We start from the raw sequence: 25,649 nt of genomic DNA, 5'->3' as shown, positions 1-25,649 counted from the left end.
GACGTCCAGTGCGGGTTCCAGCCTTTAAATAGTATTGGCCAGCCAATTAGATGTTGGTGTAGTAATTCTTCCTGCAGGCCATCTCGAACACCCTCTACAGGAAGTAGTACACGGAATGTCTGTTTCCAAAACAGCCGATGTTTACCATTGCTTACGCCTTGGGCATAGGCAACCTCGGTCCTGTATGGTGTTAGATGTGTTGCCCGCCCGCAAGGGCTACCTTGGCGACGGCATAACAGTTGTTCTATTGTCGTTCTTGCAACAGGAAGGTGATGTGCTGTTCCAACGGGATAAAACTCGTCCACAAACTGCCTGCGGAATTCAACGTGCTGTGCAAGAAGTGCAGGGACTTTCATGATCAGCACGATCTCCGGACTTATCTCCAAGCAAATACGTGTGGGATGTGATGGGACGAGAAGTGACTCGTGCGACTCATCAACCAACTACTCTTACAAAACTTCGTGAACACGTCTAGCAGGTGTGACATAACGATTCTCTTCTGTACGATCGACTAGACGCCAGATTCAGCACCCGCACTGCCTCTCGAGGAGGGTAAACCACGTACTAAATGGACGTTTCAGCATGAGTCGATACCTGGTACCTCATAATCACTTGTGCTAATGATCTGTAAACGTAATCAATTCATGTACTCAACATGCACTGTTGCAATAACAAATCTCGAGTAAATTCGAAACCTCAGGGTGCACTAACTTTTTATGGCAGTGTATTCCAATCGATTTTTTTTTTTAACATGGTCCAGTCAAGCAGCAGCAACTGAGACAGGTACTGTCATTTTCACCCTAGCGAAAAGCACACTACAGTGTTATAGAACAACTGAATTTTGCGAAAAATTTGCTTTGTTGTTAGTCTATAGTGAAATGTCGTCATGTTTTATGTTGCCTGAAATCTATTCACAATAAACTGATGTATAAAACCATTCGTCCTATCGGCTGTTTAAATCAAATACGTTCACTTCAAGTGGCTCTACTCTATGGATATACTACATTGGAGTAATGGGATTGCTCTCAGTGACTTTACTATTTTCTTTCAGGCAAGAAGGCAAATCGTAACGATAAAGACCATCCCAGAAGTAATTTGGATAAGACGTATGTTTCGTGCTTTAAATTACGTTTCTGTCAAGCTCCGGAACGTGGATCTTGTGCCTCCGGTACAGTTATACGGTTGTTCCCCGTTCATACACGTGATGCTTTCCGTACACGCGGGGGTGGCGATGAAAGTGGTCTATTATTAGCTGTATAAATATCCTGGATGAGCCAAATGAAGCTGGTCTGTTACGGGGAACTCTGTAAGATGTTGCTTAATTCCACTAGTGATTCAATATGGTCAGCCTCCTGCGTTATATATGTCTTGTAAGGACATTATGTGTACATTAAGCCAAAACGCTCACAGCTGTTATTATTGTGACTTTATTTTCAATGGCTATAGGCCTATTTCGGCTCAAAGGCCATTTTTAAGCACTCTGCAGCATATAGTACGGTATTTAGATAATATATCTGTGAGTTTTCGTAATAAATAATTATTTTGTACATCTGGCGTAAAACTTACATCCATATTACGTCGTTGACGCTCTTGCTGTCAGATATCTTACTTGGTGCGTTTTTAAGCAAAGCACAGGCCAAATTATAAATTACTCGCTAAGTACTGTCTCAGCAGGGGAATTTTTCTTTGTTGGCAAGCATCTTTAAGATCTTCTTAACATTTTGTAAGTTTAACCGCTTCGAGTTGTGTCAGCGATGTTACATGGTTACAGATTTGTGTTTATAAATCTATGGAGTTGTGTGATAGTAAAATCTTTGCAGCTGTATATTGGTGTTCGTTTTATGAAATTATCCGGGGTCAACGATTTCAATAAAATTATCAAAATAGTTTTTATGTTTTACATCTGTTTCTTCGTTTAAAATTTTTTCTGGATATTTGCGGGTGTGTATATAGATTTCTATCTCTTCCAGGAAGTTCAATATTGGACCTTTTGGTGTTATGTGAAGAATTTGCATCGAATTTTTAATCTGGTCTATGTTTGGATTTTGTTTTTACATGGTTAAATAATGTAGATGGGTTTGTGTCACTGTACAACCTATGGCCTGTAGGCTGACTGGAAGTAATCAGTTATTCAACAGAATATTTGCATCACGGAATTATCGTAAAAACCAATGTGCCCCACATGTAAGTATGGTTGATGGCCTTGTTTAATCTGTATTCAATGGGTTAATTAACTACCGAAATGATACCAAGAGGAGTTTGATGATTGCACATCTATTTCACAACGATCTACACACATGGCGAAAACCAAACATGACGAACCGCAAACGCAGATCAGCGGAACTGAGCTCCCTCTCTTCGCCCTAGCGATCTGTAGCGCTGTAAGACAACGGCGCTCAGGTTGAATCCGCGTTCCTTGACTTCAGGAAGGCATTTGGCACCGTCCGAGTATCTGACCAGATTTGAGACTGGATTCGAGACTTCCTTGCAGACAGAACTCAGCATGTCGCTCCTAATGGAACAAAATCGACAAATGTGAAAGTAATTTGCGGAGTATCCAAAGGGAGTGTGGTGGGACCGTTACTGTTTACAATGTACACAAATGATCTAGTAGACAGCATCGGAAGCTCTTTAAGATTGTTCGCAGATAATGTGGTTGTCTGTATGAAAGTAGCAACGCCAAAAGACAGTATCGACATGCACAATGGCCTTAAGAGGACTGATGAATGATGCAGGCAGTGGCAGTTGATCCTGATCGTATATAAATGTAACTTACTCCGCATACGTAGTAAAAGAAATCGACTACTGTACTGCTACGGTACTGACGGCAGATTGTTGCAACCAATATAAGAGGCATCTAACAGACAGTGTCAATATTACTAGAGAATTATTACGCTGCCTTGTCTCATTAATGTGGCCACCTGTCAAATGCCTGGACAGCCACCTCTTGCAGCACTGACGACTAGACAAGTAGGAAGAGAGTCAATGACGTTCTATGGCAAATGGTTCAAATGGCTCTGAGCACTATGGGGCTCAACTGCTGAGGTCATTAGTCCCCTAGAACTTAGAACTAGTTAAACCTAACTAACCTAAGGACATCACAAACATCCATGCCCGAGGCAGGATTCGAACCTGCGACCGTAGCGGTCTTGCGGTTCCAGACTGCAGCGCCTTTAACCGCACGGCCACTTCGGCCGGCAATGACGTTCTAGAACAGTGGTTTCCAACCCGGGGTAATTACCATCTGAGGGGTAAAACGCAATTTTCGAAGCGGTAAGAATAAAAGAATACGGTTGTGTTACGGTTACGAAACTAAATTATTTTTTAACATCATTGTTGTTATCTCTTTTTAAAAGACTCTGGTACTAAGTTACCAGTCCTTATATATTTTCAAACACGAGCACTAAACCGTGACAGAATTTGGTTGAGGTTAAAGCTTATAAAACGAATGTACGAACAACTTCTACTCACACAGCCCACCTTCCACACACAAACTTTTGCTACGCGTCTATGACAGTAAAATTAAGATAAAATTAAGATAAAATTAAGATAAAAATTAAGATATATCTCATCAAAATGCCTTCTCTGAGTTGTAGGTAGTTCCCGCAATGGACCACAAATCGCTTCATTATTCATTTGGCAACAGATAATTCATCTAATCGACGGCACGACGGAGCAGTAGCTACGTAATGGTTACTAAAATGCTGCAGGGCCTTCATAGTGCTATTATTATTACTAGTTGTTGTCAGACATAAAGCTTTGGCAGCCTAAGGTCATCCAGTTTCTACCAGTTCACAAGTAAGGAGTCCAGCAACGAAGTAATTTACAAACAGTAACTGTAGCGCACGTATTTTAATTCGGTTGCTTTTACATGTGGGTGTATGCCTGAAGCAAGTGTCGCTAGAGGGAGGAGTGATGCAGAGGCAGCATATTTCGCAACAAGTCTCCATCCCCAATGCTGATACTTAGCTTTCTTTTCTCAAGAGAAGTTATAGGGATCACTAGCGATGCACTGCTAAGTGTTTCATCATTCTATAAAAAAAGTTGTTAGAAAAGAAAAACCATTAGTTCATGGCATAATAAAAGATCTACAGAAACTATCTTTCGTCATTCTCAAAATAAAAATGTTCAAATAGAATTTTTTCTCATTCTAAAAATTTTTAGGCATTGATGTTGATGACGTTACTGGTGGAGGGTATCAGGTAATATCTGGTTGCACTCAGGGGTAAAGCCTTCAGAAATGTGAAACACTGTTCTAGAAGATACCGACAGGGATGTGGAGCCATGCTGAGTCCAGGCTGCGCTAGGTTTCTCGGTTGAGGATCCATGGCGCGTACAGCTCAGTCGAGGTGGTCCCACAAATTCTCGATTGATTTTAATCCAGTGAGTTTTGTGGCCAGAGGAGTACGACAAACTCATCCCGGCGCTATTTCAAGCACGCACGTACACTGCGAGTGGCGAGACATGTTGCAATGTCCTGCTGGTAGATGCCATCGCAACACGGTTCCCAAGGATATACGCAAACTTGAACTTGTGTTGATCCGTTGTGCCTTCCAGGATGAGAGGATCGCGCAGGGAATGCCACAAAAACATTCCCCAGACCATAACGCTTCCTCTTCCATACAGGACCCTTCCGACGGTTGTAGCGGGGTATTTGCTTTCAGACGTTTCACGCCGCACACGCCAACGGCCATCTGTCGAACGGAGCATAAAACGTGATTCATCTACAGACGCCACCTGTCGCCACACAGTGGACGTCCAGTTGCGTCCGTCGCCGATGACAGTCAACATGGGTTAAGAACCAGGCTCCTGCTGAGGAGGCCTAAATGCAGCAACTTTCGCTGAATGGTCGTTGAGGAGACACTGTTGGTAGCCCCTTCGTTCATTTGGGCTGTCAGCTGCTCAAGAGTTGCGCATGTATTCGCCCGTAAACATGTCCGCAGCCATTGTTCACCCCCGTCATCTATGGCCCGTGGTGCACTACAGTGGCCTCTGCGTCAGTTTTGGATAGGGTCAGTTTGCCACGCACGGCATGCTACAGCCACGGCAACACAGTTTACAAACTTAGCCGTTTCGAAATTCTCTCGCAGGCTTTGGCCCGGAAACCAATGATCATGTTCTTTTGGAGATCAGATAAATCGCTCGGTTTCCACATTACAATAACGACTATACTGATCCCAGACGCACTATATATACCCTCCACTGCTAGAGTTGACCATTGCCATCTGTGAATGGTTACTGAACGTCGACGCCGAACATAGGCGGTGGACACATTAGTGTGACTGGACCGTGTATGCTGTTGTAGTAGTTCAAATGGTTCAAATGGCTCTGAGCACTATGGGACTTAACTTCTGAGGTCATCAGTCCAATAGAACTTAGAACTACTTAAACCTAACTAACCTAAGGACAACACACACATCCATGCCCGAAGCAGGATTCGGACCTACGACCATAGCGGTCGCGCGGTATTATATGTGTTCTTATTTTCAGAAACACTTTTCTTGCTATTGGCAGTCTGCATTTTACACTGAAGAATCAAAGAAACTGGTATATGTGCATAATATCGTGTAGGGCCCCTCGCTAACACGCAGAAATGGCGCAATACGACGTGGCATGGACTTGAGTAATGTCTGAAATAGTGCTGCAGGGAACTGACACCATGAATCCTGCAGGGCTGTCCATAAACCCGTAAGAGTACGAGGGGGTGGAGATCTCTTCTGAACAGTACGTTGCAAGGCATCGCAGATATGCTCAATAGAGATTATGTATGGGGAGTTTGGTGGCCAGCGGAAGTGTCTGAACTCAGAAGAGAATGTTCCTGAAGCCACTTTGTAGCAATTCTGCACGTGTGGGGTGTCGCATTGTCCTGCTGGAATTGCCCAAGTCCGTTGGAATGCACAGTGGACATGAATGGATGCAGGTGATAACACAGGATGGTTACGTATGTGTCACCTGTCAGAGTCGTATCTAGACGTATCAGAGGTCCCGTATCATTCCATCTGCACACGCACCACACCATTACAGAGCCTCCGCCAGCTTGAACAATAATCTGCTGACATGCAGGGCCCATGGATTAATGAGGTTGTCTCCATACCAGTATACGTCCGTCCGCTCGATACAATTTGAAACCAGACTCGACCGACCAGCTAACGTTTCCAGTCATCAACTGTCTAAAGTCGGCGTTGACTGGCCCAGGCGAGGCGTAAAGCTTTGTCGCGCGGTCATCAAGGGTACACGAGTGGCTTTCGGCTCCGAAAACACGTATCTATCATGTTTCGTTGAATAGTTCGCACATTGACACTTGTTGATGGCCCAACACTGAAATGTGCAGCAGTATGCGGTAGGGTTGCACTTGTGTCACGTTGAAAGATTCTCTTCAGTCGTCGTTGGTCCCGTTCTTGCAGGATCTTTTTCCGGCCGCAGCGATGTCGGAGATTTGATTTTTTACGGATTCCTTATTGTTGTGTACATAGTTCCGCGTAGTCAGCGCGTACACAACTTTCCCACCAGAGCGCGCCCCGCTAAGCACAACAGCGCAGGCGCAGCGCTCGTCCGTCTCCGCACTAGATGGCGCTGTCTCAGAGACGGACCAAATTCTGCTTCCGCCGATCCGCGTATTAATATGTAATGCAGCCAATGAGATTGCTGCTAACGTAGAACCTTTTCTCCTCGCGGATCACACTCGCGCAGTGATACCTGAACGCTCGAGGTATTATAACGAGTGTACAGACCTCCGATTAGTCAGTCTGCATTAGTCTGTAGTCAAGTTTCAGTCTGCGCCTAATAAGATTATCATATTCCGGTACATAGCCACGAAGAGAAATGTATAGACACTTGTCCAGTATCAGAGATATGTGAGAACAAGATTAACGTACCAAGACCAAAGGAACTTCAGATTGTCAATTGTAAACAGCATCCAGAATCAAGTTACGTAATATCTACGATCTTTATTATTTTAATAATTGTGTTTGAAAATTAATCAAGTTCTGTTTAAAGTTGGTCACCGTCAATCTGCTACTCTAAGCGTGCAAGTGGCATTTTTATCGGCTGACCTAACGGCAGAAGATAAACACGCCACGATAAGACCACGAGACATATTGTTGACACTCGCCTACTTCGTTAGAGCGACAAGTCAAATAATCTGATGGTGTGTGTACTGAAGGTCTTACAGTACGCACACCGCACTTATATTCACGGTACACTTGTGAAATGGTCGCACGGGAAAATCTCCACTTCATCGCTACCTCGGAGATGCTGTGTTCCATCGCTCGTGCGCCGCCTATAACACCACGTTCAAACTCACTTAAATCTTGATAACCTGCCATTATAGCAGCAGTAACCGATCTAACAACTGCGCCAGACATTTGTTGTCTTATATAGGCGTTGCCGACTGCAGCGCCGTGTTCTGCCTGTTTCCATATCTCTGTATTTGAATATGCATGCCTGTACCAGTTTCTTTGGCGCTTCAGTGTACATTCTCTATACTAGCCATGGTCAGTTACTTTGTTGTCCAAATAGCAAAACGGATCGACTACTTTTAGTGTCTCATTTCCTAACGCAATTCCATCAGAATCATATGATTTAATTCGACTACATACCGTTACCGTTGTTTTAATTTAGTTGACATCCATCTTGTAATGTCTCTGTTTACTGTCTCTTTTCAAGACGACACTACGTAATCTGATCAGCTGACCTTCCAAGTCCTTTATCTTCTCTGACAGAAATAAAATATGAGCGACATATTTTAATTTCTTTGTTTCTGCTCCCTGAATTTTAATACCCTTCCTAAATTTCTTCTTGGTTTCCTTCAATGTTTACTCAGTGTATAGTTTGGATAACATCATGGAGAGGCTATAAGCGTGTCCCACGTCCATCTCAGCTCCTGCTTCCCTTTCGTGTCGTTAGACCCATTTAATAGCAGTTTGGTTTCTGCACAAGGTGCAGACAATCTTTCGCTCCGTGTATTTCATCCCTGGTGAGTTCAAACTTTCGAGGAGTGTTTTCCAGTCAACCTTATCAAAAGGTTTCTTTAAATCTTCAAATGCTACAGATGTAGGTTTGCCAGTCCATAACCTATCTTCTCAGATATGTCGTAGGGTAAGCAAGCTCCTACGTTTGTTCGGAACCGAAACTGATCTTCCCCGAGGTTGCTTCTACCAGTATTTTTGCATTATACTGTTAATAATTCCAGTCATTATTTAGCACTCATGGCACTACAACGTAGGTTCGGTAATGCCCTCATCTGCCTTGTTCGGAAATAGAATTGTTACATTCTTCTTGAAGGCAGAGTATTTCACCTATCTCATGCATCTTGCGAATCAGGCGGAATAGTTTTGTCATAGCATCTTCTCCCAAAGATTTCAATAACTCTGAGAGATTATCGTCTATCGAGGCGCCTATTATAGTGCATGTTTATAGTTACTCTGATATCAATGTATGACGTAACGGGCAGTAACTGGATCTAGTAAAAAATCTCAGGAGTTTATAGAGGAGTTACTTCCAAAAAATCTGAAAGCAGCATTTCTTCAGCATATGGCCTGATTAATGATAGTCACTGTTAAGTGTCCACATCATAGTCTGTGCCCTCACCATACGCAATATACAGCGTGTTAAAAACAATATTCGATATTTTAAGAGGTAGTAGACCAGAAATAAGAAAAATGTCCAGCAAATATGGACTCTAAAATGCCAACCTAAAAGCTCTGAGCCCTTGTTCATCTTCTCTATTGCGAAACACATGTCTTCTACCTCGTAAGGTATCCATATGACAGCCCATGTTTACTGGACATTTATTTTCTTGTTTGAGCCATACTGTCATCTCTCAAAATACAGAGTACTTTTTTTTAACACCTTGTATGAGTTTCTTCACTGAATGTGGCCTTTTGAATAAGACTGGCATAGCCTTGCATATAACTTATATATATGTAGGACGCTGTTATTTTCGTCGGTATATATTGTCAAAGTGCTATGGGATAAGTCATTTGGTTGAGAGTATGCAGTGGACAGAATTCTCACTTTATGTGTAAATTTCATTTTGGTAAATACATTTATTTCATTATACTATTTCGAATTATTTAGGAGTTTCAATTCACTCTTTGATGCCTTTGAACTCCCGATCTGTCAACATATCGGTGATTTTGCCGTGATTATCGCTCCTTTATTTAGATGAGCCTGTTCACCTGCAGATTCGTCCAACAACTGTGAAATGGATTTCCCTACATAAGTCCACAGCAGTTATTCTTCCCCCTGCCAGTCTGAGTCCCTAAGGACCTATGACCTAGACCTCGCCGTACGTTGCAGTCCAATTACACCCTCCCCCCCCCCCCCCTTGATTCTTTTTTGTGGTGGTGGTTAGTGTTTTCACGTCCCGTCGACAACGAGGTCATTAGAGACGGAGCGCAAGCTCGGGTTAGGGAAGGATTGGGAAGGAAGTCGGCCGTGCCCTTTCAAAGGAACCATCCCGGCATTTGCCTGAAACGATTTAAGGGAAATCACGGAAAACCTAAATCAGGATGGCCGGAGACGGGATTGAACCGTCGTCCTCCCGAATGCGAGTCCAGTGTGCTAGTTCTTTTTTGTGGTTATTTATCAAACGTGTACTTAAATGGTGCGTCTGTTATGTGTTCCAGGTTACGGGAAGGAGTTTCGGCAGTTCGGCAACTACAACGGTATCCCAGTCGCTCCCAGGCCCTCGCCATGGATAAGGGCGGCCGAAATACAAAGGTAAGACAATTGTCACTGTCTGCGGGATGAATTGCCATGTGAGAACAAATGTTATCAGAACCACGTAATCTAACCTGAGTTCTAGAACTAAAGCTAATATAGATACCATTCACAAGAGAGGTGTTTGTCCATTTGAGTCAGCGGGACGGCATCTTCATGGAAGCCGTGCGTAAAATGGTGTAAGTGGTCTCTAATGGAAGCTCGTGGATCAGGGTAAGTCAAAAGTAGTTCGAGGACAGCAGGTAGGCGCTGACTGATGAGTGTCGATCTCACAGACCTCGGCTATGAAGCTTTGTCGTGAAGGCTTTGAAGCTACTACGCCCATAACAGCCGATCAGTTGACAGCCTTATGTGGCCGCCATTCCTCGAAGACACTGTGTCATGTAATGAAGTCTTCTCGGATTGTCAGTCAAATCAAGGCGTTGTTCTGCGGTAACGTTACAACAAGTTTTCTACGTTCCATATTCAGGCGAAGAGAACGAGAGCACTTAGTGACTTCGCCTGAAGATGACAAGTAGGAAACTAGTTGAAACTTTGTCCCAGAACGACGTCTTGACTCGGCTGATAACCTGAGAAGACTTCATCATCTAGTTTCACCGAGAAAGTCTAAATTCGCATATACTGTATCAGGTGTTGGTGCGGCGGTCTGGGGCTGTGATGCTATCAGCGAGGCGGCAAGGACCTGCCCAGCTGTGGCGGAAGCATTTACCCCCATACAATAAGTCAGGTACTAAAGTTCAAAACTGTATATATGTCTTGAGGCAGGTAAATCGCCACGTGCTAATTACCCAGATTAAATTCATCCAGTGTTTGAGAACCAGACCACTTAGTGACTTCCGACAAACTTAACACCTAATTTCAAACTTTTTCGAAACATTTTCTCATTGACACTCTCCACAAAATAATGAAAGGAAAAAAAATTACCTCTTACCAAATATTCGTTGTTCATCCAGTAAAATTTCAGCATCAGGCATGACGTTTTAATTTATTACGTTTTTTAACTAATAACTCTTTTCGCAACACATTTTGCAGACAGTATCTGGATATAGCACTGAATGCCTGCGAAACATCACTGTACGGCACGTAGTTCAGGGGATATTACGCCATAAACAGTTAGAACCGTGAAGCGGTTGTTTTACACATGGGAGTTCGATTCTGTAAACCAGGGAATGCGGCCTGCGATACATCTGATTTCGGGCTGCCACTCACAGTTTGTTCTTGTAATTTTTATTTTATTTTGTTTTATTTTATTTTTCACTCTTCTTTCATTTCCTTCCGAAATGGAGAGGGCGGGCTCTTGTAGAACTTCGTTCTTTTGAGCCTAGTCTAACTGGCTTTAGGACAGTGGGATCCCAGTTTGGAATAATAACTTCTGACAACACAGTATTCTTGAACTTACGGCCTTTACGTAGACGAGGTAAGGGATTTGCGGCTTCGGTTCTAGAAAGTATGTATACCATTCTTTAAACAATCGGGAGTGCGGGTGGGAGGGGAGCGGGCGATTGCCATTCCTAGGTAATTTACGGTGATTGGCTTTTCAACATTGAATGTTCCATCGAAGTATTTATATAACATACTACCTCACACCTCGTTTAATAGTGTTCGTTAATGTTTATTTCTAGTATACTTAAACTACTTGACCCATTCTGTTAATGTATTAGCACTTTTTGATTGTATTTTTCCAGTCTCAGCTGTCACGAACTGTACAATATTCGTACTTTCACAAGTGCTATGTAACGTATTCAGATGATCTGAGTTTCTAAGAACTTTGAACAGGCTGTCATAGCATTTGGGACAGGTGCGACTCAAAAAATACAATCCAATAATTTTGTTTATAGTCTCGTCAATGTCATTCCTTTAGGTAGTAGGGAAAGGTACAGTGGATCGGACATGTAAGCTTCTTCTGAATGTTCTGAATGTTTTATTGGAATACTCTTCACATTAAACAATACTATGATATGTTATTTAATAGAACTATAAAACTCGATGTCGTAAGAAAATACGTTCGTTGATTTTTTTAATATTTCTTCCACTATTCTCATTTTGGTACCGTAAATGTTTGAAGGATTGTGTCGGGCATGAAATTGTAATCAGGGGGGGAAAATCATTTAATATGCAAAACAGTTTAAATTTGATCTTAAATCGTTATAAACTTGTAATTGCCCATCAGTTCACTTATTTCCCGAAGAATCTGTCAATTCGTTCGTTGCTGCAACTTTCTGCTCGCTGCAAACTCGTGATTTCAGCTTTCCTCAGTTATAAATCTTCGAGTATTTTGATAAAATCGTAGTAAAAGTCTTTACCCGCTTTCAGTCTTGCCTTATTGAGCCAATACTTTTATTTTCAGCTGCACTGCATATTTGATAATAGATTTAAGAACTCGTCATTACTGGAACGTATAAGCCATCTATCTAAATATTTAACATGATCGCACAATACTATTTCCTACTCATCACAATGTTCTCGGAAATAATGTATTATTTCCTAAAACAGAACCTTGTTCTTTTCCCTGAAAGCCGTAAGTAAACCTAATGTAGTTCTAAAGTACTTCCCATTCGTTTCTCTATATGATTACTTCTACGGCTTCCTTCTTATTATTTTCACCGCAATTATGGCCTGACTTCTTCAACTTTGTATATTAAAGAAAAAATCCTAAACATTTTAGTTTTAAGCTTCGTTTTGTCCACTACAACCTAAAATTACTTTGTCCGATACAACCCAAACGCACCGCAATGGTACTTTAACATTCCCACTGAAATCGTGCAGAATAAAATCAGTTATGATTAGAGATGAGTAATTGATATTTTTTATTTTCTGCTTGCTGTCCAACGCGTTACCGAGCTATAACTCCATTTTCAACGCGTGCATGGATATATTGAAAGTTACATTTGCTTTATTTTCTCACGTAACAGTGAAAGAACAACAAAGTTGTTAGATTTAACGATATTAACTATATCCAAGGTGGAATTAATGAGATAAAACAAGAGAAATGATAGAAATAAAGTGTAGTAGCTTATTACCAGCGTTTGACCACATGACTTTCGTCTTCTGCATTGCTGAAAAACTTCCACATTTACACTTACGTTTTGAAACTATTTAATATATTTATTATAGCATTACATGAGTTAAATGGTGCATATTAACCTATGTTATAGTGAAGGGATGGAATATTACTAGATTTATAGCATTACATGAGTTAAATGGTGCATATTAACCTATGTTATAGTGAAGGGATGAAATATTACTAGATTTACTGTTACTTCCATGTACATAATAGACGAAACAGAATAAGAAATTAAAGAATAATTTAGGGGAGTGATTACAAACAATTTTAATTTGACATGTTTACATATTCAAGACGAAATTTGACAACCTTATTTATATACAGGATGGCATAATTATCACTGCAGTTTACTATTTGTATTGCTATGTATGTAATTTATAATTTTTGCTATTGTAACTTAACATTATTTTAGTTCCGCATAAATGAAATACTCCAGTGTTAACTTCGTGCACCGAAAAGCTTACTAGAAATAACTAACTTGTTGCCACTCCAAAACGGACTGAAGTTTTGATTCAAAATCGCCTGAGTTGTCTCGTCCCTCCATGGCTCCCACTGCAGTGGCGCGACGGGTGCTGTCTCTAGTTCTAGAGGTTAGAAACAGTTCTCGTCCGATACAGTCCGCTGTCCAATACTTCCCAATCTTCCCTAGCCCTTAGTCTATGTAAATCTTGTACATTCACGTGGAATGTGCTGTATCGTAGGAAATAATTTTCGTCGGCACTGTGCTGAGAATTCTTAGCTATAGTCCTAGAGGAGGTCGAGATGATTCAACAACATATTAAATATCAGAACATCTTATTAGAGTCCGCGAAACATACAGTGGCCGAAGCGCAGTTTCCGTCCAAAACGCTGGGTGAGTGCATACGTTTGTTCGGAAGGGGAGGCCTACACTGTTTGCCCACTTTTGGCGATGACAGAATCGAGGTGCACGTCCTGCAATCTTTCCCAAAAGACTTTACAGAAACTTTTCAGTAAAAAAAAAAAAAAAAAAATCGTTTCTGCGCTACTTATACCTTTATATATCAGCTTCATGATGATGTGCCAACCAAATGGTTCAAATGGCTCTGAGCACTATGGGACTCAACTGCTGTGGTCATAAGTCCCCTAGAACTTAGAACTACTTAAACCGAACTAACCTAAGGACAGCACACAACACCCAGCCATCACGAGGCAGAGAAAATCCCTGACCCCGCCGGGAATCGAACCCGGGAACCCGGGCGTGGGAAGCGAGAACGCTACCGCACGACCACGAGATGCGGGCGATGTGCCAACCATTTCGTTATAGTCAAAATTATTGTGATATTTGCATGTAAGTAAGACACTGCGCGAAATTTGAAAAAGTTTGCAATGAAAAATAAGGGTCGTTATGATTTTGTGTTTGGTGCCTATTACGTAATATGTTGCTGGGTTAGAAATTTAGCTAAGATATTGAATTTTTCCGTAGACTTGGATGGAGGACTCTACCTGTCACCAATATCAACAAAATTGCTCTGACGTAGCACACTCATTTGCGATCGCGCGCGCCAGCGATAAAGCCATAGGGAAACATCCACAACATTCTCCACGTTTCCTAAACGGTTTGAGATATCGAAATGAGATTTTGGAACATGGTAGCTCGCAAAGAGGAGCGAATTTTGCTATTTCGTTATTATGCAAAACTTCATTATCTACCGCATTATCCCTCTAAGTACAGACTTTCATAATGAAAATATGTTATTTTTAAGGACCATCGATTGCTGGTAAAACGAGAAATGCTAGGTGTTTCGGAACTACGTAAGTGAAGACATTGTACCGAGGATGTGCGTTTTCATAACCTATTGACCTTACTTCTTCTCAGTTCGTCATTAATAAATTTAATAAAGCACTGTTTCGGAATTCTATCCCAGTTGCACCTGCACTAGATGTTAGTGAGGCGGCTGTATTTTCACAAAAGAAGCAGATTTTAACATGGCAACAAGAGAAATGCATAGGTTTTACTCAAAATTCGCCAGTCATGACGCTTCTCTGAACGTTACAAATGACTAAGAAGCCAGGTGAGAATAAATCGCTGTTCTTGTTGTATATCAGCGGAATTATTTTTCGACGCTAACGAAAGCAGAGGTGACACTTCTTTTTGAATGGTCAGGATGCAAATGTGGTTATGGAGGGTCTCAATATTATAAAAAAATGTGAGCGTAGGCTTCAGTTCAGAAAGGCACTTCTCGTCCAGCGGTCTGCATTACCCCTACAGTGCCTACCTTGTAGCCCCCATCACTTCCACTCTCCTCACGCGTGCCCTGCAGACTTGCACATCTACTGGGCACATTATTCTGTGCACATTGTACAACTTGAACAAGATGAAATCCTTAACAATATATGTCCACAGGAATCTCATGAATATTTATTACTGTCACTGCACATTAACATATCAATTGATACAGAACAAAATGGAGTACTGTCTAATACAACAATTGAACTGCTGGATCAATAGAGAGATGATGCTATTGTCTTCAGCGATGACTGCACACTGGGCTCAGACGTAAGCAAGTATGCTAATGCAGTGGCATATGGAAACTCTTCCTGGCTTGTGTACTCCGACCCCGCTCAGGGAGCGGCTACGCTTACTTGTTTCGTTGCGAAGTACCAACCTTGTCTTAGCACATCGTCCTTCGGGGGACACCACAGAATGCAAATGCTATGACGTTTTCTGCCACACGATATTTCCATTGCCTCCCCGAATCTAAAAACATTTGACACCAGAGTGATACAGAACTGTACGAATGGCCCCCTGTTTGTACTCCAGAGCCAGACTATGAGAACACTTTCTGGTGGTTTCACAGTGCGGACACCGCTGTCTACCCCGGCGAGCGGCAGCAACCATCGTTCCCTGAGCAACAGCTGCCTTTTGGTAACGCCATCATCCTTCAGAGGAGGGGGCCGCAGTACCCCGTGCTACCAGTGACCCCTGAGCAGCAGGCGCCACCTGCTGACGGCTTCATCTACCAGAGGATGGGACCGCCCCCAATGGGACCGGGACCATACAAGTAAGGCAAACGCAGGGAGTGCTGCGCAAATCACTTGTAAATTATCACAATTCATCAACTTGTTTCGGGAAGTCGTGATACCATTATTAAGTTCTATAAAAAACGAAAACATGACTCATTATGTTGTCCCTGCAGTACACGTACCTTAAAAGTGCAGGCCGGCACACGAAAAACCAGTCCCGAGTGCTAGACTGCCCATTGTCGCCCACCAACAGTCATATATTGTTTCTAAGCTGTTGGCAACCACGTTTTGTATGTCAGTACAAAAGCCGTTGCGACTTGGTTTGAAGTAAATATCGCAGCGAGATGGTAAGCACTATTGTACTTTCATGCGCAGAATACATACCAGAAGTGTTTCGCTCCCGAGGCTTATCTGGCGTAGGGCTGCACCAAAACTATCGATATTCCAACGTATCGACGTCTTCGTCACAACTATATCGTTATCTTTCATAAGGGTCGATCAATGTATATCGATGGTCCCGGCGGAGGTTCGAGTCCTCCCACGGGCATGGGTGTGTGTGTTTATCCTTAGGATATTTTAGGTTAAGTAGTGTGTAAGCTTAGGGACTGATGTCCTTAGCAGTTAAGTCCCATAAGATTTCACACACATTTGAACACATTTTTGAATGTATTTCGATATTTTTAAAAATTTGCCCACTCTAGGATAGTTTTAAAGACGTCTGAATGCTCTGCTGACACATATTTTTTAACTGTAGCAAATCTTCAGTGAGATTCACCGGAAGTAGGACTTATCACAGCGATAATCAAAAGTCATAAGGTAATAATGTACAAAGAATGCGACGAACACCCAAGAAGGTAAAACAAAATTTTTAACCTTCTTACAGTCTACTATTAAAGATAAGTCTAGAGCAGTGGTTCCCAACAGGTGGTCCGCGGATCCCCAGGGGTCCGCGAGCTATGCCAGAGGGTCCGCAAGATGCTATTGCAATAAAAATATATTAAATATATTTCGTATGATAACAGATTTTTTGTTTTGGCCGCTTCCTGCATGAGCAGTTTTAAGATCAAAATTTTTTCTATAATGAATATGTCAGTGTTTTTTCTAAGTACCAAAAATAGAAAACGTATAAAAAGACTCTTAATCTGGCTTTTTTAGGTACTTGATACTGTGATATGACAAAGTACCAATCATGCTCGATGAGGAGACCCTCGAGAAAATTTTGTTGGGAACCCCTGGTCTAGAGCATTGAACTATAGTGCGACTGGACATTTTAGCCTCACCTCTTGTGGCCAAATGTTAGCATGTAAGAAACCTCCTCACACACCTTAAAAGAAAATTATTCGCATCATCGCACATTATCAGACACAGTTGACATCTCAGCGAGATGTACCGCTTTTCGAAATTCATCCAGCAAATGAGTTATTTCTGCCCTATGTAGTGAGCAGATATGTGTCGCCTACCAAGAGAACGATGTAATACGAATCTACGAAAGAGTGGTTTGCTCTTAAACAAACTGAGGTGTGTCGTTTCGAAATTTACCCTTCAATTGTGACTATTGTTTCAATACCAAATGTAAAAAAAAAATGACAAATGCTCCTAGCTGCAAATGGCAGTACGGATGCGTCAAACATTCCAAGAGAGGAACGAATGAGAATTGCTGAAAATATTAATATAAATGACTAGACACAGGCAAGACAAAATTGGAGGCACTATTTGACTTTTAGGGACACGGTTTCCTGATGTTTCTGTATATTTGTATAACGTCTGTCGAAGACTGCCAGTGTGTCGGGCACTTTCAGTACGTCTGCGCAAAGACAATGGAGAAATCCGCGGATTGTGAAGAGAACAGTAGCCAATCATAGTCGAAAAAAGCAATTGACTGGACATAACATTCCATCTGCTTTTTTCCCACAGTGTGTCCCTATTAAAAGTTATGGTCAAGCGCCACATTTCAGTTTGGTGACTCGTATGTTTCAGCAGCGGAATTAGCGTCGACCAGGTGCCACAAAAATACGAATAATCAGTGCTGCTCATTGACCATCCACCGTACCAGGTGATGATACACCAGCAATGGCAGTCACAACAACAGGCTATTTTCCGGTTAGAAGATTCGCTAAAATATTCCCTTACTTCGAAGAAAACCGCGTCTAGTATTGAGTTTCAAGCAGAAATGCTATTATGGACCAAGTGTGCTATCGCTGATTTAATTATTGATGTTAGTAGTAGTAGTAGTAACAGGCTAATAAAGAAAAAGCATTTTTAATGAAAGAGACTTATTCTTGTGGTATTTATTTTTCTGAACGTTAATATAGTAAAAATAAACCTTATCAACCACCATTTTTCTATAATAATTTTTAACTATTCAAATTAATAATATTATGATGTTACTTCGGTAGCAGTGGTTGCACTTGTTAACATATGTCAGCGAAACTCGCTGACTGTTTTTATTTATGCTCAAGATCCTTGCGGACCAGAAAAAAATTCTTTTCCACCTCTACACAAAGATGGAGAATTTTTCATCTCCGCAAAAGATTTACTCATGTATCAGGAGAACTGACAGAAGGCCTCATGTTCTATTCCATAGCGGTGACCAGGTGCCACAAAAATACGAACACTCGATGCTGCTGATCGATCATCCGCCTGGTCAAATGATGTCCCAGCAACAGCAGCCAGACCAACAGACTATTGTCAGGTAAGGAATATATCTCAACTCCGAAAAAATAATTTCATAATATTTAATTTCAGTACGCAACTAGCGTGCTACATCTGTCATAAATACTATTATTATTATTATTATTATTATTATTATCATTTAATTATTATTTAAAAGTGAAAAGCCGACAAATTGCTGTAGTTCTATTCTCGTTTACCTTCTTACAAGATGGATTTTTTAATATTAGACTATCAGTAGTACGGCTAAGACAGTTCTGCACAAAGAATACACAGTGTCAGTCAGTACTTTCAGCTACCTAGTTTCAGCTATTTTTCAAGGTCGTACAATTACCCACATTCCACGTATGTAGATCGTCGTAAATGGGAGACTTTTAGGATTTTTGCCACGGCAGCGAATAAGAAAGCATAATTTATTCTCAAACTTTATTAATTCTTGCATGGACGTTCACAAACAGAGAGTAACTCTTTGTTTTTAATTGGTGTTTTAATAACATACAGTTTAATTTTTAACTTAAAATTTAAATCTTCATTGGATTTTCTTCATTCTTTCTCCAGCCAGTAATTTCACAGGTACAAAGGAGGTATTTTTTCGAATTCCAATACATACCAAATTTTTTTCGTGTAAAAACTACGTCCTGTACGGCTTTGACAATTAGCTCTGTTCGTTCCAGCAACTGTTCTAGGCGAGAGCATTAGAAGATTTTAATTTTACCGCTCACTTCCTGCACGACATTATTGTTATAACATTCCACATCTTTTTTTGGGTGTACGCTACTAGCTCCTCTGCTGCACATTCTCGTGGAATTTTTGTGCAGGACCTTACATTTACAATTTTTGCTAACTAAAGGGAATGTTGCTACTCTGTTGGTTTTAAGCTCTGCGAATCGATATTCTGTTGGTAGGTGCACAAATTCCAGTCCAGCACATTTAGATACAACATAACCATCCTTTTTAAGCAGATCCAGGTGGGACTGGTCCTTTATGCATAGATTTTTCGTGTTTCCGTTAAGGTAGTAAACATGCTCCAATGGGTCAGGACTCCGACATATGGTCATTTAGCGGTGCTACTAAAGGTGAATGCAGGTATTTTATATTCCCCTGTTATAGTCAGATTTTGCCGTAGACTGTGTTCAAAGCAATGTATAAGCCTTGCCTGCAGATCTGCAACAGCTGTGGTAGTTGTCTTCTTTTATGATTGCAATCTCTTCCATTTTCAGTCTTCTTTTTCGTACACACAAAATAGTAATTGCACTAAAAGCACAATTTCTACAATGGGGAATGGTTTAAGTCTGTGTATACACTTACATTTTTTCTTAGGAGTTGTGGGATAACATTGTTTGTGGATACCAGTCGTAATTTGGTGGTGTCTATATCTGACGATATTATGCAGAACAGTGTCCTGGATAGAGAGAAATGTTTCCCATGCTATAATAAATCACTTCTGTTTCTTTTTTGGAGCAGTGTTAAGCATCTCCACGTAGTTTTGAGGTAGGTAATTAAAACTATATGCATACAGAACATAATTTATAAGCTTTTCTCTGTCTTGAGAATCAGGAAGGCGTATTTGATGCCAGTTAGTTTTCATGTTTTCCTATTACCGCACTAGGCAAACTGCAGAACCTTGTTGAACATCACAGAGCAGCTGTTCTGTAAGTTATTCGTTAATTGGCACCACAAGCACGTGACTGGCACAGAGTACAGTGGAGCGCATTGTAAGTACTGTTTGTCGGAGTTTAAAACTGTTAAACGGTATTGCATAGGGACAAATACATGATCCATTTTCTAGTTTTATGTTGTAACCTCCAGCCTGGTACTACCATGTTCTTTAGCCAAGGAGGACCTAAGCTTTTCTCGTGCTAGTCTGTTTGAACACCTTATCAAATCTGTAAGATGGTTACTGATAACTTTGTTCACGCCTGGGCTTTTGGTTTGACATACAAATTTGTTATACGAGGGTCACTCCAAAATAAACGCACACTACTTTTTTTTTTAAAAAAAAATCCATCTTTCATTCTACATGTTTGAAAGTTTTACCATGTGTAGATACATCATTTAGGAACAATATTTTCATTTCTCTACATAATTTCCATCCCTCTCAACTGCCTTACACCATCTTGGAACCAGCGCCTGTGTACCCACACGGTAAAATTCTGGACCAACCTGTTGGAGCCACTGTTTGGCAGCGTGCACAAGGGAGTCATCATCTTCAAATCTTATACCACGAAGAGTCTTTCAGTTTCCCAAAGAGATGATAGTCACATGGAGCCAAGCCAGGACTGTGAGGCGGGTGTTTCAGTGTTGTCCATCCGAGTTTTGTGATCGCTTCCATGGTTTTTTTGACTGACATGTGGCCGTGAATTGTCGTGCAACTGCAAAACACCCTGCTTTTGCCGATGTGGTCGAACACGACTCAGTCGAGCTTGAAGTTTCTTCAGTGTCGTGACATATGTATCAGAATTTATTGTGGTTCCACTTGGCATGATGTCCACAAGCAAGAGTCCGCAATCGAAAAACACTGTAGCCATAACCTTTCCAGCAGAAGGTGTGGTTTTGAAGTTTTTTTTTCTTGGGTGAATTTTCATGATGCCACTTCATTGATTGCCTCTTCGTCTCTGTTGAAAAATGATGGAGCCATGTTTCATCACCTTTTACAGTTCTTCCAAGAAATTCATCTCCACCATTCTCGTACTGTTCCAAAAGTTCGCTGCATACCGTTTTTCTTGTTTCTTTGTGAGCCCTGTCAACATCCTGGGAACCCACCTGGCACAAACCTTTTTTAACGCCAACACTTTCAGTATTCTGCAAACACTTCCTTCCCCTATCCCAAAGTAGTGTGACATTTCGTTCACTGTGATGCGTCTGTCAGCAGTCACCATTTCGTTAACTCTCTGCGCATTGTCTGGAGTGTGTGCAGTACGAGGCCTGCCGCTGCGAGGACAATCCTCAATATTGCAGTGCCCACTTTCATCACGTAACCTGTTTGCCCACCGACTAACTGTACTGCGATCGACAGCAGCATCTCCATACACCTTTTTCAACCTCTTGTGAATGTTTCCCACTGTCTCGTTTTCACAGCACAGGAATTCTATGACAGCACGTTGCTTGTGACGAACGGCAAGTGTAGCAGCCATCTTGAAGACTTGCTGTGACGGCGCCACTCACGGGAACAGGTTGGACTAAGTTTGAAAACAAGCGGGAGGGATGTACCTACACACTGTAAAACTTTCACACATGCAGAATGAAAACTGTATTTTTACAAAAATAGTGTGCATTTCTTTTAGAATGACACTCGTATGTCTTTACAATTGGAGGTCATCCACGTTGAGTCAATCCCTACTGTCTTATCATTGCCCCCAAATCACATTGCTGTTTCCCTGGCAGCGTCCTTCCATGCGGAATTTAATCTTAGGTAGTATCACACCTCCATCTTATTAAAAAATACTTGCTAAATGTAGCTTTGTGTCCAAATCCAAAGGTAATAGTCGTCCACACAAAATCTGTTGAAATATTCCAGGCACCTCCTCCATTAGAAGATCCTATATAACGTCAGGTAATTCCACTTTACATGGCGTAGCCACGAGATGTTTATATTTCCACGAAATGATTTCCATTGATTCTTTGCGATATTTTCAGTATTCCTTTTACTATCACACTATCGTCCCCGTGTAGGGGAAGACATAGCTCCGACTTGAAACCACTGTCTTGCCGTGACGAACTTGAAGAACTGACTATGTAGCTAATAGTTAAAGGATCCATACACCTCCTTGTTTAACATTATAAGCCGTCCCTTCTCACTTGCTCCTGACAGTCCATTTTACAACAGATTTTAACAACCATAACGTTATCAGAAAACGAGTCTATAATGGGCGTGCCTGGCGGGGTAGCCTCGCGGTTTAGGGCGCCTTGCCACGGTTAGCGCGGCTACCCAGTTGGAGGTTCGAGTCCTCCCTCGGGCATGGGTGTTGTCCTTAGCGTAAGTTAGTTTAATTTAGTGTGTAAGCCTAGGGACCGATGACTTCAGCAGTTTGGTCCGGTAGGAACTTACCACAAATTTCCAAATTTGTAATGGGCGAAGTACACTTCCTATTAATAAGCGTGCCATTTTCGGTTGTAATTTATACTACCAATATCAGTAACAAGATTGTCCAGGTTCTCCAGTAATAACTACATATCAAAGTGTTTGTCGATAGGTCTCATCTTCCTTACTGATAGCTGAGGGACGTTTAGCACATCGATAGTTTCCAGCCCGCATCTCGTGGTCGTGCGGTAGCGTTCTCGCTTCCCACGCCAGGGTTCCCGGGTTCGATTCCCGGCGGGGTCAGGGATTTTCTCTGCCTCGTGATGGCTGGGTGTTGTGTGCTGTCCTTAGGTTAGTTAGGTTTAAGTAGTTCTAAGTTCTAGGGGACTTATGACCACAGCAGTTGAGTCCCATAGTGCTCAGAGCCATTTGAACCATTTTTTTTTGATAGTTTCCACTACCACGGAAGACGGTTCAGTTGTGGCTGTCAAGCCTCCTGTAATACTCTAAAGATCCAAGATGGCCGTACTTCTGACCACATCATCTTCTGCTCATTCCTTCCGAATTTGTTTATACTTGCAGTTTAATTGTAAACTCCTAGTTCAATTGCACTATTGTGTGTCTATGTGTGTCGGTTTCTTACGGACTGTCGGGCATCGGGTATCGAGCGTTGGGCGTTTGGCTTTAGGGAGTCAACACAATCTCTTCAGCTCGAACAGGGACATGACTCCTGGACCTCAAGCCTGAGGGCGTGTGCTGATCGCCTAACGCCTAACACCTGACGCCTGACACCCGACTCCCAGTGAAGAATATACTTGTCTATAAGGAAAACTGAAAGAAGGCGTGGTATTCTATTCCATAGCGGCGACCAGATGCCACAAAAATACGAACACTCGATGCTGCTGATCGACCATCCACCAGACCAGATGATGCCGCAGCAACAGCAGCCGGATCAACAGACTATTGTCAGGTAAGAAATGTTTCTCAACTACGAAAAAAATCACAGTATTGAATTTCAGTATGCAACTAGCTTGCTATATGTCATAAACAATGTTATTGTTATTATAAGCCCACAAATAGCTATAGATCTATTGTCGTTTACTGTATTACAAGCTGGACTTTTTAGTATTCAACTGTTAGTTTTAGTCTTCAGTCTGGTTTGATGTGGCCTGCCACAAATTCCTCCCCTGTGCCAATCACTCCAGCTCAGAGTGTGACTTGCACCCAACGTCCTCCATTATCTGTTGAATACATCCCGTTCTCTATCTTCCCCTACGCTCTAAGTCCCCTACAGCTGACGTAAATTGTTTCCTGCTGTCTTAACACAGGTCCTGACATCCTATCCATTCTCCTGCAAAGTATTCTATGGAAGACCTTCCCATTTCTCAGCAATCTACTTAATTTTCGACGCCACACCTGAAAAGCACCGATTACCTTCTTTTACGGTTTTCGCACAGTCCATGATTTGCTTCTATATGATGCTATGTTTTTTACGTGTATTGTAAGAAATTTGGTGCTCAAATTAAGGCTCACGTTTGGCGCTAGTACATTTCTTCTACCAAAGAATGCCCTCTTCGCCTGTGCTAGTCTCGTTTTTATGTGCTCTTTGCATTGTAGATCCTGTGTTACTTTGCTTCCAAGGCACCGGAACTCCTTTACTGCAGGGATGACATAAACAGGCCTCTGCTTGTTACAGGAGGGAGGACGGCGCCGCCGGTGAGCCGGTGCAGTACGAGCACTCGATGCTGGAGGTGGATGGGACGTCACAGCAGCAGGACCAACAGCCAGACATGAGGTACTGCTGCTTTGATAATTTTTTTGTTAATTGTTTGAGACCTACGGGGATGCAGATATTGTGTACTTATACAGCCTAAGGGTAAGGACATTTTCTTTTAAGTGTCATACTTTGCTTACCAGATATGCTAGTTACTGATTAATATATGAAAAAAATTGCAGAACGGCGTTTTATCTGCTCCAGAGAGGAGACAGGTATGGGGAGTGGATGATATTATTCTTTATCTGCAATAGTATTTTTAGAATATATGAGGTTTGACTGAAAAGTAATGCCTCCACCTTCGTTAATTGGGTCTGAATGGCAATATTTTAATAAATCAAACGCAGAAACACACTACTGGCCATTACAATTGCTACACCAAGAAGAAATCCAGGTGATAAACGGGTATTCATTGGAAAAATATATTATACTAGAACTGACATGTGATTACATTCTCACGCAATTTGGATGCATAGATCCAGAGAAATCAGTACCCAGAACAACCACCTCTGGCCGTAATAACGGCCTTGATACGCCTGGGCATTGAGTCAAACAGAGCTTGGATGGCGTGTACAGGTACAGCTGCCCATGCAGCTTCAACACGATACCACAGTTCATCAAGAGTAGTGACTGGCGTATTGTGACGAGCCAGTTGCTCGGCCACCATTGACCAGACGTTTTCAATTGGTGAGAGATCTGGAAAATGTGCTGGCCAGGGCAGCAGTCGAACATTTTCTGTATCCAGAAAGCCCGTACAGGACCTGCAAAATGCGGTCGTGCATTATCCTGCTGATATGTAGGGTTTCGCAGGGATCGAATGAAGGGTAGAACCACGGGTCGTAACACATTTGAAATGTAACGTCCACTGTTCAAAGTGCCGTCAATGCGAACAAGAGGTGACCGAGACGTGTAACCAATGGCACCCCGTACCATCAAGACGGGTGATACGCCAGTATGACGATGAGGAATACACGCTTCCAATGTGCGTTCACCGCGATGTCGCCAAACATGGATGCGACCATCATGATGCTGTAAACAGAACCTGGATTCATCCGAAAAAATGACGTTTTGCCATTCGTGCACCCAGGTTCGTCGTTGAGTACACCATCGCTGACGCTCCTGTCTGTGATGCAGCGTCAAGGGTAACCACAGCCACGGTCTCCGAGCTGATAGTCAGTCCATGCTGCTGCAAACGTCTTCGAACTGTTCGTGCAGATGGTTGTTGTTTTGCAAACGTCCCCATCTGTTGACTCAGGGATCGAGATGTGGCTGCACGATCCGTTACAGCCATGCGGATAAGATGCCTGTCATCTCGACTGCTAGTGATACGAGGCCGTTGGGATCCAGCACGGTGTTCCGTATTACCCTCCTGAACCCACCGATTCCATATACTGCTAACAGTCATTGGATCT

General features: G+C 42.1%; 1 protein-coding gene across 1 annotated transcript in view; it reads left to right on the top strand.

Moving 5' to 3' along the window:
* LOC124550973 (fibrous sheath CABYR-binding protein-like) overlaps window positions 1-25,649 on the top strand; it is a 122,586-nt gene that overhangs the window by 58,515 nt on the left and 38,422 nt on the right. Inside the window, exons 2-6 of the mRNA XM_047125796.1 lie at window positions 9,630-9,723; window positions 15,607-15,810; window positions 18,357-18,464; window positions 23,326-23,433; window positions 24,160-24,258. Of these exons, the coding sequence (XP_046981752.1) occupies window positions 9,630-9,723; window positions 15,607-15,810; window positions 18,357-18,464; window positions 23,326-23,433; window positions 24,160-24,258 (613 nt within the window). The remainder of the gene's footprint in view (window positions 1-9,629; window positions 9,724-15,606; window positions 15,811-18,356; window positions 18,465-23,325; window positions 23,434-24,159; window positions 24,259-25,649) is intronic.

Source organism: Schistocerca americana, chromosome 1, assembly GCF_021461395.2.
Source record: "Schistocerca americana isolate TAMUIC-IGC-003095 chromosome 1, iqSchAmer2.1, whole genome shotgun sequence".
Taxonomy (NCBI): domain Eukaryota; kingdom Metazoa; phylum Arthropoda; class Insecta; order Orthoptera; family Acrididae; genus Schistocerca; species Schistocerca americana.
Note: the sequence above shows the minus strand (reverse complement) of the source record. Positions and strands in the feature narration are given on the sequence as shown.